Raw genomic sequence first — 14,298 nt, 5'->3', positions numbered from 1 at the left:
TTTTTTTCCCCCCACTTTACTTTCTGGTGCTGGGGATTCAACCCAAGACCCCAGTCATGCTTGACAATTACTCTACCATTGAACTACATCCCCAGCCCTTTTAATTTCATTTTGAGACAGGGTCCCACCTAGCCACCCAGGCTGGCCAGGAAATTGCAATCCTCCTGCAGCCACCTCTGGAGTAAGTAGAAATACAGATACGGGCCACCATGCTGGCCTCAAAATTATTGGCCACATCTGTAAAGTCTCTTTTGTACTTAATTACGTACACATAAAACCTATGTCACAGGTACACAATGTGTCAAGACAACACTGATGAGAAAACTTTTCTAAAAGTTTTATTTAGCCAGGTGTGGTAGTTTATGCCCATAATCCCAGCAATCTGGGAGGCTGAGGCAGGAAGATCGCAAGTTCAAGGCCAGCCTCAGGAATTAAGCGAGGCCCTAGGCAACTTATCTCAAAATAAAAAGTGGGGGGGGGGGGGCAGTTGAGAATGTAGCACAGTAGTAAAGTGCCCCTAGTTTCAATCTCCAGTACCAAAAATAGAAAATTTAAAAATTTAAGTTTTATTGAGAGCCAGGCACAGGCTCGGTAATGGGCATCTGTAGTCGCAGTTACAGGGGAGGCTAAGGATAGGAGAATGGCTTGAGCTCAGGAGCTTGAGGCCAATCTGGGCAACACAGCAAAACCCCTGTATTCAAAATGGGAAAAAAAAAAAAAAAGTGCTGGTGCTATGGTGCTATGGTGAATGCCTGTAATCCCCAGAATTTGGGAGGCTGAGGCAGGAGGAACAGAAGTTCAAAGCCAGCCTCACCAATTTAGCAATTTACTGAGGCTCTAGGTAATTTAGTGGGACCTTGTGTCAAAAAGGCGGGGGGGGGGGGGGGGGGGGGGGGGGGGGGGGGGAAGGTTGGGAATGTGACTCAGTGGTTAGTTCCCCTGGATTCAACCCCTGATATGGGGGGGGGGGGGGGGAAGGAGAGAAAAAGAAAAAGAAAATATGGTAGCTATCATCATCTGTAAAATGATGTGCTTATACTTACCTGCAAAAATCTCTTTCAGCTATGTCATTCCAAGGTTTAATGAGCCAAAAATAAAAAAGTGAGAAAAACTTTGAAAAAAAATGATGCTCAGAGATGAGCATCCAATGTAACAAGAGGGATAAGAATTCCCTAAAGACAGGGACTCCCTCCCTTATCTTATACCCTTTTAATTTTTTTTATTTGTTATAATTAGTTATACATGACAGTAGGATCACTTTCATACATCATATATAATGGAATATAATTTCTCATTCTGGCTATACATGATGTAGAATACCACCGGTTGTATAGTTATATTTGTACCCTTTTGACCCTGGCACAGGTTTCAGAGTTCCTCTCCCATGGGCTTCAGCAGGGTGGGAAAGACAAATGACAAAACATGATTCTTAGAAGGTCAGAGAAGGATGAAGAGTGTTATGGGGCAGGGTAGGGGACTCGGTAGGCCATGGGGTGATCTCAGAAGTGAACAATGGTACTGAGTGGAAACGGTGAGCCTCTGTGTGTGAGCTAGAGGGAAAAGGCAGTGTGCTGATAGAATAATTCTCAAATCTTCAGAGTCTCATTGTGAGACTACACCACCATCGATCAGCCGCAGTTTCTGCCTCCTTACACCACGCCCACTCGTATGCCAGCAGACGTAGACTGAGGCTTCACAAATAACTTTCCTTGGGTGTGCGATTGGTACAACCCAAATTCAGAGGTGGAAACCGGCGAAAGCCCCGCCTCATAGTCACGCCCCCGCCTTTGATTGGCTGAAGAATTTAAAGATCCAGCCGGTCATAGGTTGATTTTTCTATCTCTAGTATTTGAAAATTCCTAGTTTCTCGGCTTCGCCTGTCTGCAGGTTTATTCATCCGACTGCCCGAACAAGTGAGTCCCTGCTCGAGCCCTGAAATGGAAGGCAGAGAATCTGGTTCTTCTAGGGGTCCCCGTCGGGAGGGTACAGAAGAGTGGGTAGGACGGAGGGAGCACGGTTTCCCGGGCCCCGGGGTTCACGAGTGAATTCCTTCGCCATATATTCTCCACCCCACCCCCACCTTAGAGGTGGGAAACACCGGGCATCAGCATCACACTGACCCTGATACCTACCAGCAGTGTGGCTTATCAAGGGCAAATGAGCCTGCCTCTCCCAGTCTGTTTTCACTTCTGTAATAGTGAGACCTGCCTGGTTACCCATAAACATAACTTGGAAGACAGAAGTCGTGTATTTCATGTAAGTCCCCTTCCCATCCCCATACTTGCGATTCCCCTGCATTTTGGAGAAAGGACCACGACGATTGCCTTGCTGGTTCTGGGGCTCAAAGCAGGCCTTTTGGTCTGATCCCCCTCGCCTCCCCGAAACGCGGGGTCCTTGCAGGACAACCGAGTTTTCTCCATTTCTGGTACATTTGACGCTGCCCGTTCACTGCTGCGGGAATTGTGTGACAGTAAATTTTTGGAGTGGGCTTTCGATTAGCCCCAGGGCCCTTTTACCATCTCTGGTGGCTTCCTTGTGTTACCAGTGATAACGTCCATGACCCTCTGTGACCGTGACAGGGTTCCCGGTCACGGACTCTATACCACCTATTACATCTCTGTGACTGCTGTGCTCGGATCTCTTCACAGACCTGCTGAGACGGTGGCTATGCTCTTGAGCACCGAGGCGGCGGCGGCGGAATGTGAAGACGCAGAACTGCGGTGCCGTGTGACGGTGGAGGAGCTGAGCCCAGGAGGTCAGCCACGGAAACGCCAGAACTTACGCACCGCGCATCTGAGTCTGGGTCGAAACGAGCGCCGCGAGCTCATGCTGCGGCTGCAGGCTCCGGGGCCAGCTGGGCAGCCGCGCTGCTTCCCCCTGCGCACTGCGCGCCTCTTCACTCGCTTCGCCGCGGCGGGGCGCAGCACCGTGAGGCTCCCAGCAGACGCCGCTCCCCGGGCCGGCGCCGTGCAGCTGCTGCTCTCCGACTGCCCCCCGGACCGTCTGCGACGTTTCCTGCGCACGCTTCGCCTAAAGCTGACTGCGGACCCGGGTCCCGGGCCTGCCTCCGCCCGCGCTCAGCTGCTCAACCCGCGACCCCGGGACTTCGTCACCATCAGCCCAGTGCAGCAGGAGGAACTGCGACGTGTGGCAGCCACGCGGGTTCTAGACACCACGCTGACCAAACAGCCGATGGAACCCGGGACTGTGGTCAAGCCCAGCATGGTGAGAACAGGAGAGTGGACACTTCTTTGGGATTGAGTGTGTTTAATTATTAAAATGGAAGAGACCAAGGAGGCCCAAGATTGGGGGACTAGACTGGCCATATTCAGGGAACCGCTGTGAGCTCAGAGATATCATAGGACATCTGAGTATGACAAGGTTGTAGGACTCTTCTGTGCTTCTCATGTATAATCCCAGAACCTGAATAAGCAAGAACAGGTAATGAGAGTTCAGGCCATAATAAAAGAAGAGGAGACCAGGAAAGGAGATTTAAGAAGGCAAAGTAGGCCGGGCGCGGTGGTGCATTCCTATGATCCCAGTGGTTTGGGAGGCTGAGGCAAGAGGATTGTGCGTTCAAAGCCAGCCCCAGCAATTTAGCAAGGCTCAAAGCATCTTATCGAGACCCTGCCCCCAAATAAAATATATTTTTTAAAAGAGGGGGTGGGAGCTGGGGATGTCGCTCAATGGTTAAGCACCACCCCTGGGATTCAATCCCTGGTCCAAAAAAACAAAAACAAAAAACAAAAAAAGGGCAGGGGAGTAGGAGTGTATTTGGGGAGAAATGAAGTGGTCAGCAGTGTCCAGTCAACATTCCCATTGGGTGAGGGGAACATGTGGGTGGTCTAACAATTGTTTTTGGACTGGGCAGGTTGGTTGCTGACCTCAGGGTTTTGAGTCTAAGCTAGTGAGAAACTAGCATTGGTTGGGCAGGGTTTTGCTTGGATGTTTTGAGGTAAGAGTTTTGTGATAGGAGAAGTGAGAAGAAAAGTTGGATGAGAGAACCAGAAACATTCAGGAAACCAGGGGAGGAAGCTGAGGGAGGATCCAGATCCTACTGGGTGGGGGGGAATCTTCAGGGCGCAAGAAGAGACCTAGACCCCAATAGTTGTTGGCAAGATCTCCAGGGGAACCAGGGCTGTCCAAAGGTTCCAGGGAGTGAAGTCAACAGAGAGAGGAAGAAATACCCTAGTCTGTATTGCACACAGATCAAGAAGGGTGGGAGCAATTTCTAGGGGTGGGGGTGGGAGGAGGCTCTGAGACAGCCCTGTCCCCACCAGGAAGCCCCAAGGTGGCCCCTGCCTGTGAAGAGACTGAGCTTGCTCCCCACCAAGCCACAGCTTTCTGAGGAACAGGCTGCTGTGCTAAGGGTTGTCCTGAAAGGCCAGAGCGTTTTCTTCACTGGGAGCGCAGGTAGCAGGGGCAGAGTCAGGGTTGAGGGGACAGTGGTGGGGCAGGATGGAAGAAAAGGCAGCCCTGACTTTGTCTCCTGTTCAGGGACTGGGAAGTCATATCTGCTGAAGCGGATCCTGGGCTCACTGCCCCCCACAGGCACTGTGGCCACTGCTAGCACTGGGGTGGCAGCCTGCCACATTGGGGGCACTACCCTCCATGCTTTTGCAGGTAAGTGGGAGCCCGTGGGGCTTGAGATAAGAGCAAGTCAGGCCTCTGGGGAGGAAGGAAAGCAGGTCAGCATTGATGGAGGCCTGGTCTCAATCTAGGCTGAGTAGTTTGATTCACAGGCATTGGCTCAGGCAAGGCTCCCCTGGCCCAGTGTGTGGCTCTGGCCCAGCGACCAGGTGTGCGGCAGGGCTGGCTGAACTGCCAGAGGTTGATCATTGATGAGATCTCTATGGTGGAGGCAGAACTGTTTGACAAGCTGGAGGCTGTGGCCAGGTTAGTACATACAGTGAGTAACTAATAACTATGGCCAGAATCTGATTATTTCCCAAGTGGAACCTGTCTGCCTAACTTCTGCACTCCCTGCTCCCCTCCAGAGCTGTTCGCCAGCAGAACAAGCCATTTGGAGGGATCCAGCTCATCATCTGTGGGGACTTCCTGCAGCTGCCACCAGTGACCAAGGGCTCCCAACCCCCTAAATTCTGCTTCCAGGTACCACTCACCTCCTGGTCTTGCCCCTGGGGTGGGCATCAGCTGTGTTCCCAGACCTACCCCCACCCTGACTCCAACAGGCCAAGAGCTGGAAGAGGTGTGTGCCAGTGACCCTGGAGCTGACTGAGGTGTGGAGGCAGGCCGACCAGACCTTCATCTCTCTGCTGCAGGCTGTGAGGCTGGGCAAGTAGGTCCTGGGATGAGGAACTAAGCACAGGGACCCAGGGTAGTGGGAGAGATGCCTATTCTTGGCAATAAGCAGTCTACTGAAAGGGGAGTCTTAGGTAGGACACTGGTCAACTCAGGACTGATGGTAGTCAATGACTCCAAAAACATGGTCCTTCCAAGTGGTGGGATCCAGTCTCCCTCTGGTTTGAATCCCTATCACCCAGCACAAAGGCTGGCATAGAGTAGGTGTCAGGAAAGAAAAATGGATAGACAGATAGACATGCAGGGGTTTGGAGATGTCAATTTCCCCATTTCAGATGCAGAAACTGGGTCAAAAGGTGAAGCAACTCATCCAAAGTTCTGTTCAGTAAATGGCTGAGCTGGGACTTGAACCCAGATCTGTGTCTAAAACCCAAGCTCCTTCTACTTTTAGAGCCTGTAGGGTCAGGGTCAACTGGTAGGGAAGAGAAGGCTATCTAACTTGCTGAAGTTAAAAATTGAAGTGCTATGGCTATCTTAAAGTGAAAATGAAAAGGAAGCCAGGAAGGTGGAAGATGGGCAGAGCTAGACCTAGAGAGATAGGTCTGACTGGGATGAAACTCAGGTGAGGAGTCTCTGCCTAGGGAACCTTGTTGCAGATATTGGAGGCAGGTGGGAGGGGCGTGGCACACACTGACACAGGTGGGGAAGGCCTAGTGGCAGAAATGATTCTAAGATATTCCCACTTGACTGCTAGTGCATCTGGGCCTCCATGTGAAAGTGGTTTGACACTAGGGAAGACAGAAATACAGGCTAGTTATTTCATCCAAGGCAGCAGGCAAGTGGCTAGAAAATTGTATCTTGGAGGGCAAGCTGATGACAGGGTAGCCAGTATTATCTACATCAGTGCCTTGTTCCAGGCCTGTAAATTTCTGGCTTGTGTTCACTCTTCATATCCAACTTCCCAGGGACACTGTGGGTGGGTGTCCACTGTAGGTCAGCACCTACTGGAGGACAGTCACAGGAAAGGGTGCTCACATGTGATCACAGCCAGCACCCCTGACCCTACGTTCATTCTCCATATCTAGGGTCCAAGTGGAAAAGGGACAAATTGGCCAGCCTGGGAGCTAGCAAATCTGGCCCTGGTACCCTTTTCCAGTGCTCAGTCCCAACTTATTGCCTACTGCTCTGACCATACTGACCATGTTCCCCACCTTCTCTGGCATTAAGTGAGCTCTGCCCTGACAGCCTAACCCCCACAGGTGTTCCAATGAGGTGATCTGCCAGCTCAAGGCCACAGCTACCCACAAGGTAGGGCGAGACGGAATTGTGGCCACAAGGCTCTGCACCCACCAGGATGACGTGGCCCTCACCAATGAGAGACGGTTGCAGGAGCTGCCAGGTGATTAGGGATCCAGGGCTAGACAAAACCAGCTGGGAGGGGCCATCAGACAGGTGTAGCCCTGGGGCAGCCTGGGCTCATGGGGTCATTTCGATATCAAGGCTCTCAACCCCTGTGGCCATAAAGGCCCTTACATTTGCAGATGTAACTGTGATCTTAAGAGGTTTGGCGAACTGATTCCAAACACCCAGCTAGGTCTGGGCTGCCCATATCCCATACTATGGTCTAATATGTGTTTTTAGAAGCTGAGCCACAAGTCAATGATTCATAATCCTGTTTTTCCATCTCTCTTTTTCCAGGTGAGGTACATAGCTTTGAGGCTTTGGACAGCGATCCTGAGTTAGCCCGGACCCTGGATGCCCAGTGTCCTGTCAGTCAGCTCCTTCAGCTAAAGCTGGGAGCTCAGGTGAGTAGGGAACTAGGTCTAGATCCTTGGAATCTGGACTGTCTTGTATGGGCCTCCCCAATCCTTATCCCTCTGCCCAGGCCATTCTATAGCCAGTACACCCAGTTGTGACCTCACAAAAACCTCCATCCAGTTTTCATCTACTTTTCTATCTCAGTTTTCCACTGTTCTCCTCTTCTTACATCTGGAGCTCCTCCAAGGAGCAATGTCACTTTGGGCAAGTCCCTTCCCTTTGCTGAAGCTCAGTTGCCTTGTTTCTAAAATGGGGAGTGAAATAGCTCCCTGCCAACTGTCTTTAGTTGCGTACCTTATAGATGACTGAGTCCTCATCCCTCCCATAACAGTGGAGTGAGCAGAATGGGAGACTTTCCTCCAGGCCCAGAGGGTACCCAAGGGGAAAACAAAGGCATAGTGTGGCTGAGACCGGGGCTGGCAGGACCTAAGGCCATCCCTCAAGATCTGTGACCCCACAACAGATCAGATCCTATGCATAGCCCTGTGATATAGGTGACCTCACAGGCTTTACCTATTCCTCCTGATGCCAACTGAGCAAATGTATTCCCCTCTGACACAGGGGGAAACTGAGATCCTGGGAATTAAGGCTACCTGCCCCAGGGGTCAGAGTTAGATGGTGGCAGAGCTGAGGATTGGGACTGGGTGCCCCTTGACAATAGCCCCCTGCCCTTGGCCTCTGATAGTGACAGCTAAAGTTGAGCCAGGTGTAGGGACAGGGCCCTTGCCATCCCTCAAGTCTTCCTTCCCCTCAGGTGATGCTGGTGAAGAATTTAGCTGTGTCCAGGGGCCTGGTGAACGGTGCCCGAGGTGTAGTAGTCGGGTTTGAGACTGAAGGTCGAGGTAAGTGATGGGGAAGGACAGTTGTACTGTGGGTTTGTAGCAGGGCCCTGGGGAAAGTATGGGAGGAAAAGGCCAAAGGCCTCTCCTCCCAGCCACAAAGCAGGACTGAAAGATTGGACTTCTTTGTGTCTTCTTCAGGGCTGCCCCAAGTGCGCTTCCTGTGTGGAGTCACTGAGGTCATCCGTGCTGACCGCTGGACAGTTCAGGCCACTGGGGGCCAACTCCTCAGTCGCCAGCAGCTGCCCCTCCAGCTGGCCTGGGCAATATCCATCCACAAGAGCCAGGTGACCACTAAGTGCAGGGGTGGGGACAGAGCAGGGGAGAAAGTAGACAGCATATGCCTGGGACACATTGGGGTGTGTGCCTTGAAGGCCTTATGGCCTATGACCTAGATGGAAAGTTCCAGATCAGGAGTAGAATAAATCTTTATCCCCTCCCCTCCCCGCCCCAAGCCCCAGAATAAACCTTACTTTAGTGGATTTCCCAGCGCTTCTTCTTATATCCAGGGAAGGATATAAGTCACTTCCTCTTTGTCATTTGCTGAGCCACTACCAGATACATTTAATCCCTACAAAAATAGTATGAAACTGGGTGCAGTGGTGCATGCCTATAATCCCAGTGATTTGGGAGGCTGAGACAGGAGCATCCCAAGTTCAAGGCCAGCTTCAGCAATTTAGCAAGGCCCTAAGCAATTTATCAAGACCCAAGCTCAAAATAAAAAGGGCTGGGGATGTGGCTCAGTGGTAAAGCACTCCTGGGTTAAATCCCCAGTACAAAAAAAAAAAAAAAAAACTCCAAGAAATGTAATCAATAATCATTCCACTTCACAAAGAACACTGAGGGACTGAGGAACTTGTCCAAAGTCACACAGCTAGGGAGTGTGGGAGCCAGTATTCAGCTGGGTGGCCTAGAGCATGAGCTCTTTCCTTTCACCCCCTTTCTCAACTCCTACCCTGGATCCATGTCCCCCTATGTTCAGACCCCATCTGCTGTCAGGCTTTCCCTCTGCTAGAGTCTCTCTGGACTAGGTGAGGAGATCTTGGAGGCAGTCACTGGGCTGGTGAAGTGTCAGCTTTCGGTGTAGGGGACTCCAGGCTAAGCTGTCTCTGTCTCTGTCTCTCTCCCCCAGGGCATGTCTCTGGATTGTGTGGAGATCTCTCTGGGAAGAGTATTTGCCAGTGGTCAAGCCTATGTGGCCCTTTCCCGAGCCCGCAGCCTACAGGGACTGCGTGTGCTGGACTTTGACCCCATGGTAGTTCACTGTGACCCCCGTGTGCTACACTACTATGCCACCCTGCGGCAGGGCAGAGACCTCAATATGGTAAGAGGGAGTCAACCACAGGAGGCTGAGGGGGGAGGACAGCAAGTTTGAGGCCAACCTGGGCAACTTAGCCAAACCCTGTCTCAGATCTTTTTTAAAAGGGCTGGGAGTCAGACACTGTGGCACATGCCTATAATCCCAGTGGCTCAGGAGACTGAGACAGGGGGATTGCAAGTTCAAAGTCAGCCTTATCAAAAGTAAGGCGCTAAGCATCTTAGTGAGACCCTGTCTCTAAATAAAATACAAAATAGGACTGGGGATGTGGCTCAGTGGTCAAGTGCCCTGAACTCAATCCCCGGTACCAAAAAAAAAAAAAAAAAGGGCTGGGAGTATAGCTCAGTAGTAGAGCACTTGCCTAGCATGCACTGAACCCTGGGTTCAATCCCCAACACTATTAAAAATAAAGTGGGGGGCACCTAAGGGTGGGCCTGTGGTTTTGGCAGGCTGGGAGCAGTAACAGAGGGAAGGCCCAAAAGAACCCTGGTGTGGCAGAGCCCTCTACTGGCTCCTTTGGGGATGGAGGTAGGAGGAAATAAACGCTGGCCTCCAGGCTGTGGCCTTGGGGAATAGCAAAAGCTTGTGACTAGGCTTTTTGGCTCTGATCCAGAAATCCCCAAATGATGAAGATGCAGCCTCAGACCAGGAGAACATGGACCCAAACCTCTGAGCCTTGGCTGTAAAGAGAAGACAAAGAATGATATCCCCAACCTCTAGCTTTCTAGTGGGCCAAGGTCCCAGGGAATAACTGGGGGAGGGGGCCAGTGTCCCCCCAACCACCTACCAGCTGTGCCACAATTTGTCCTGAGTAAGCTACTTCCAGGATCAGAAGTAAGCCTTTCTGTGCCAGTTGGGAATGGGTTCAGTGGTGTCAGAGGATGAAACTTTCGGCAAAGACTAGACATACAGCCACAGAATCCTGAATGTCCCTCCTTCTAGGTTGCAGAAGGGAAAGGCAGCAAAAACAGATGCTTCAGGGAGCCACATCAGGCCTCTCCAGCCAGGGTCCATTTTATGTTGCTATAACAAAACACCTAAGGGTGAGATATTTTATAAAGAAAAGAGGTTTGTTGGTGGGCATGGTGGTATATGTCTGTAATCCCAGCAACTCAGGAGGCTGAAGCGACAGGATTGCAAGTTTGAGAGCCTCAGCGACTAAGCAACGCCTTAAGCAATTTAGCAAGAACCTGTCTCAAAATAAGAAAATTTTAAAAGGGCTGGGTATGTAGCTAAGTGGTTAAGCACCTATGGGTTCAATCTCTAGTACCAAAAAAAAAAAAAAAGAGAGAGAGTGAGAGAGAGGTTTGTTTAGCCTACAGTTCTAGAGACTCAAGAGCATGTTGCCAGCATCTGCTGAGCTCTGGTGGGTCTTCTTGGCAGATGATATCAAATGGCAGGGGTACATGCTAGCATGATCACATGGCATGTGAAACAAGAAGCAAGAGATGGGCCAGGTGAGATGGGCACCTATAATCCCAGCGACTCAGGAGGCTGACCTAGAGCCTGGATTGTGTGGAGAGCTCTCTGGGCCGTGTGTTTGCTAGTAGTCAAGCCTGTGTGGCCTTTCCCAGGCCTGCAGGAGTCCAGCTTCAGCAACTTGGCAAGACCCTGTCTCGAAATAAAAAATAAAAAGGGCGGGGGATGTAGCTCAGTGGTAGAGCACCCCTGGGTTCAATTCCGGTACAAAAAAAAAAAAAGCAAGAAATGGGGGAGAGTCTTGCTTGCTCTTTTCATAACAACTGCTCTGGAGGGAACTGATCCACTCCTCCCACACCTGACTTACTCCTGTGGGACAGCATTAATCCACTGAGAGGGCAGTACCCACGTGACTTAATTGCCTTCTGCCATACCTACATTTTAAAGGTTATATCACCTCAGCACCCCCACACTGGAGACCAAACTTCCAGTACATAAACCTGGAGGAGACTCACACCAGGTACAGGACCAAGATAGAGAACACAACTTGAGTTATCTCCATAGCTGCGCTCAGCCTAGCAAGGCCCAGAGCAAACACCCTCCTGAGCCTTACCTGAGAACATACACCAGTCAAATGTGTGCCCATACATACACACACACACACACACACACACACACACACACACACATTTATTTTAGTTATAGGTAAACACAATACCTTCATTTTACTTATTTTTGTGTGATGTTGAGGATCGAACCCAGGGCCTCACACATGCTAGGCAAGTGCTCTAGTACTGAGCCACAACCCCAGCCATCCATGTGCCCATATTTTAAGCTGCTTTTTGCAGGGGAAATAGTGTTCTGGGGCACTGAAATGGTTGTTCCTGGGTTGTGTTTATTTCAGGCAAATAAACCTGTGATTGTGTAATCTCTGGGCCTCCTGTCTCCTCTCTCCCCACTGTGAATGTGCACACACAGGTGTGTGTTTGTGTCACAAGGGCTGTGATCACAGCACCCATATGTGAGGTTTTGTTAGTATCATTGGTCATTTGGAAAGCTGAGTTATTTGAGGCTGGTGACTAATAATGAAACGACAAAGTGTATCACCATCACCCAGTAGTCAGACAGGGACACACTAGAGCATTTCTGTTGGCCCTGCTGGGGTTCTGGCTTTATATCCTGATGGGGAAGATGTCATCAGGACTAACCAGTTCCTCAAGAAGCGTGATGGAAGCTGCTCAGGGGTCCTCACAGGCTAGCTCGAACTGGCAAGTTTCTCTGCTATGACTAAAAGGTATCAATTCTGGGTGGAAAACATGGGCTATAATGGAAGCGAGCATCATCAGCTACAGGTGTCTTTCATTAATAAAAGAGCGCAATAGCTACTTAAATGTAAACTCACCACCAGGCGCAGTGGTGCAACCTGTAATCCCAGAAGTTCAGGAGGCTGAGGCAGGAGGATCGAGAGTTCAAAGCCAGCCTCAGTAATTTCTCAAGGTCCTGTCTCTAAATAAAATATAAAAAGGGGCTGGGTATGTGGCTCAGTGGTTAAGCACCCTGGTTCAATCCCTAGTACCAAAAAAAAAAAAAAAAAAAAAAAATAAAATCACCAATGATGGGAGAAGTTTAGAATAATAAAATCAACTTGGTTGCTGGAGGACACAAAATCTAGGTGTTCAGAGGCTCTTATCCCTGTCTTGGAGAGCTATCAGGGGTCCGAGTAAATAGAAGGTAGGTGCTTAGGAAGTGACTGGCTACATGGTGGAGGCCACTGACATGAGGGCTCAGTGCTGTGTTGGTTCAGAGAGGTTATAGGGCTCCACATGGCACGTCTGTGGAAGAAGTAGGGCAAAGCCCATGGAAAATGAGCAATGGTTTTAACTCAGGAGACATAACCTGGCTTTCCTTCCTGATTTTGCCATTCACAGCTATGTGAATTTAGGTTGCTACACAATTGTTAGAGTCCTTCCTCACCTGAAAGGTATAGTGCTAACTGTTCTTTCACTCAGGGTTGGTAGGCCAACAGGGGCTGAGGATGTAGCTCAGTGGTAGAGCACTTGCCTACTTGCGTGAGGCCTGGGGTTCAATCCCAGCCCTACTGAAGGGGTGGCGGGGGGAGCCAGCCATTTGGCAGGGACTTCATCAATAGCTAACACTAATATTTATGATCACTATTGATCATTTCTGTGAAGTTTTTTTTTTTTTTAACCTTTATTTTGTGTATTTAGGTTTTTTTTTTTTTTTTTTTTTTTTTTTTTCTTTTTTTTAACGTGATGCTGGGGATGGAACCCAGTGCCTCAGGTGTGCGAGACAAGTGCTCTACCATGGAGCCACAACCCCAGGCCAGACATGCACTTTTTTTTCATTTTTTTCTTTCCTTTCCTCTGCCCCTTTACCCTCCTTCTGTGAAGTTTGTAGAGCATAGTTCTGTCCAGTTCCTACACAGCCTCTTTTTTTTTTTTTTTTGGTGCCAGGGATTGAATACAAGGTCCTTTAAACAATAAGCCACATCCCAGCCCTTTTTTTATGTTTTATTTTGAGATAGGGTCTCACTGAATCCTAAATCCTTGCTAAACTACTGAGGTTGGTCTCAAACTTGCAATCCTTCTGCCTCAGCCTCCCAAATCACTGGGATTACAGGCCTGCACCACCACATCTTGGCTACATAGCCCACTTGGCAGAAAAGATATAACAGTCAGAGGAGTGCCATCCTGGCCATGGGAACCCATGCCTGTCGGGTTCTTGTCTCCAACATTAAAGAGTTGAGTGTTTTTTCTGTGGCACAATCCCTTTCTGTGCCCTGAACAGAAGACACTGAAGAAATAGAAACTGCTGGGTACAGTGGTACACACCTGTAATTCCAGCCACTTAGGAGGCTGAGGCAGGAGGATTGAAACTTTGAGGACAGCCTTAGCAAATTAGTAAGGAAGAAACTTAACAAGACCCTCTCTCAAAATAAAAAATAGCTGGGCATGGTGGTATATGCCTGTAATCCCAGTAACTTGGGAGGCTGAGGCAGGAGGATGGCAAGTTCAAAGCCAACCTCAGCAACTTAGTGAGGCCCTAAGAAATTTAGAGAGACCCTGTCTCAAAATTTAAAAAAAGGGCAAGGGATGGCTCAGTGGTTAAGTGCACCTAGGTTCAATCCTTGGTATGTATATATGTATATATGCATGTATATAAATAACTAAGTAAATAAATAAATAAATAAATGCTGAGAGCTAGGGATGTAGTTTAGTGGTAAAGCATCCCTGGGTTCAATCCCCAGTACAAAAAAAAGAAGCAGAAGCCAAGCTCACTAGGATGACCCCACCAACAATTGGGCAACTATAAGGGTGGGTATTTATTTATTTATTTATTTATTTATCTTTGCAGTACTGGGGACTAAACCCAGGGATGCTCTACCATTGAGCTACATCCCCAGCCCATTGTACTTTTTATTTTGAGACAAGGCCTCCTAAATTGCCGAGGCTGACCTTAAACTTGTGATCCTCTTGCCCGAACCTCCAGAGTTGCTAGGATCATAGGCATGCCCCACTGTGCCTGGCTAAGGGGAGAACTTTAAATGTGGTTCCATTTATGTGTCAGGATGTTCCCAATCTGCCCATTCAACACAGTGTTCCTTCTAGCTTTCTTTCTTCC

General features: G+C 49.6%; 1 protein-coding gene across 4 annotated transcripts; it reads left to right on the top strand.

Moving 5' to 3' along the window:
* The first annotated feature begins 1,821 nt into the window (after positions 1–1,821).
* Positions 1,822–10,005, top strand: PIF1 (PIF1 5'-to-3' DNA helicase). Of its 4 annotated transcripts, XM_079125664.1 has the most exons (13): positions 1,822–1,913; positions 2,649–3,225; positions 4,281–4,413; positions 4,498–4,623; positions 4,743–4,896; positions 4,998–5,112; positions 5,193–5,299; positions 6,522–6,661; positions 6,961–7,067; positions 7,835–7,922; positions 8,061–8,206; positions 9,052–9,243; positions 9,851–10,005. In XM_079125664.1, the coding sequence occupies exons 2-13, from the start codon at positions 2,668–2,670 to the stop codon at positions 9,908–9,910; spliced, it is 1,926 nt and encodes a 641-aa protein (XP_078981790.1). In that variant the 5' UTR covers positions 1,822–1,913; positions 2,649–2,667; the 3' UTR covers positions 9,911–10,005. The 4 variants fall into 4 exon arrangements, with proteins under 4 accessions (XP_078981790.1, XP_078981789.1, XP_078981788.1 ...); XM_079125663.1 differs by lacking the exon at positions 1,822–1,913 and having other exon boundaries at positions 2,143–3,225; positions 4,755–4,896; XM_079125662.1 differs by lacking the exon at positions 1,822–1,913 and having other exon boundaries at positions 2,143–3,225.
* Positions 10,006–14,298: the final 4,293 nt, after the last annotated feature.

This window comes from Sciurus vulgaris (genome assembly GCF_902686455.1).
Source record: "Sciurus vulgaris genome assembly, chromosome: 2".
Taxonomy (NCBI): Eukaryota; Metazoa; Chordata; class Mammalia; order Rodentia; family Sciuridae; genus Sciurus; species Sciurus vulgaris.
This window is presented reverse-complemented; position numbering and strand designations above follow the sequence as displayed.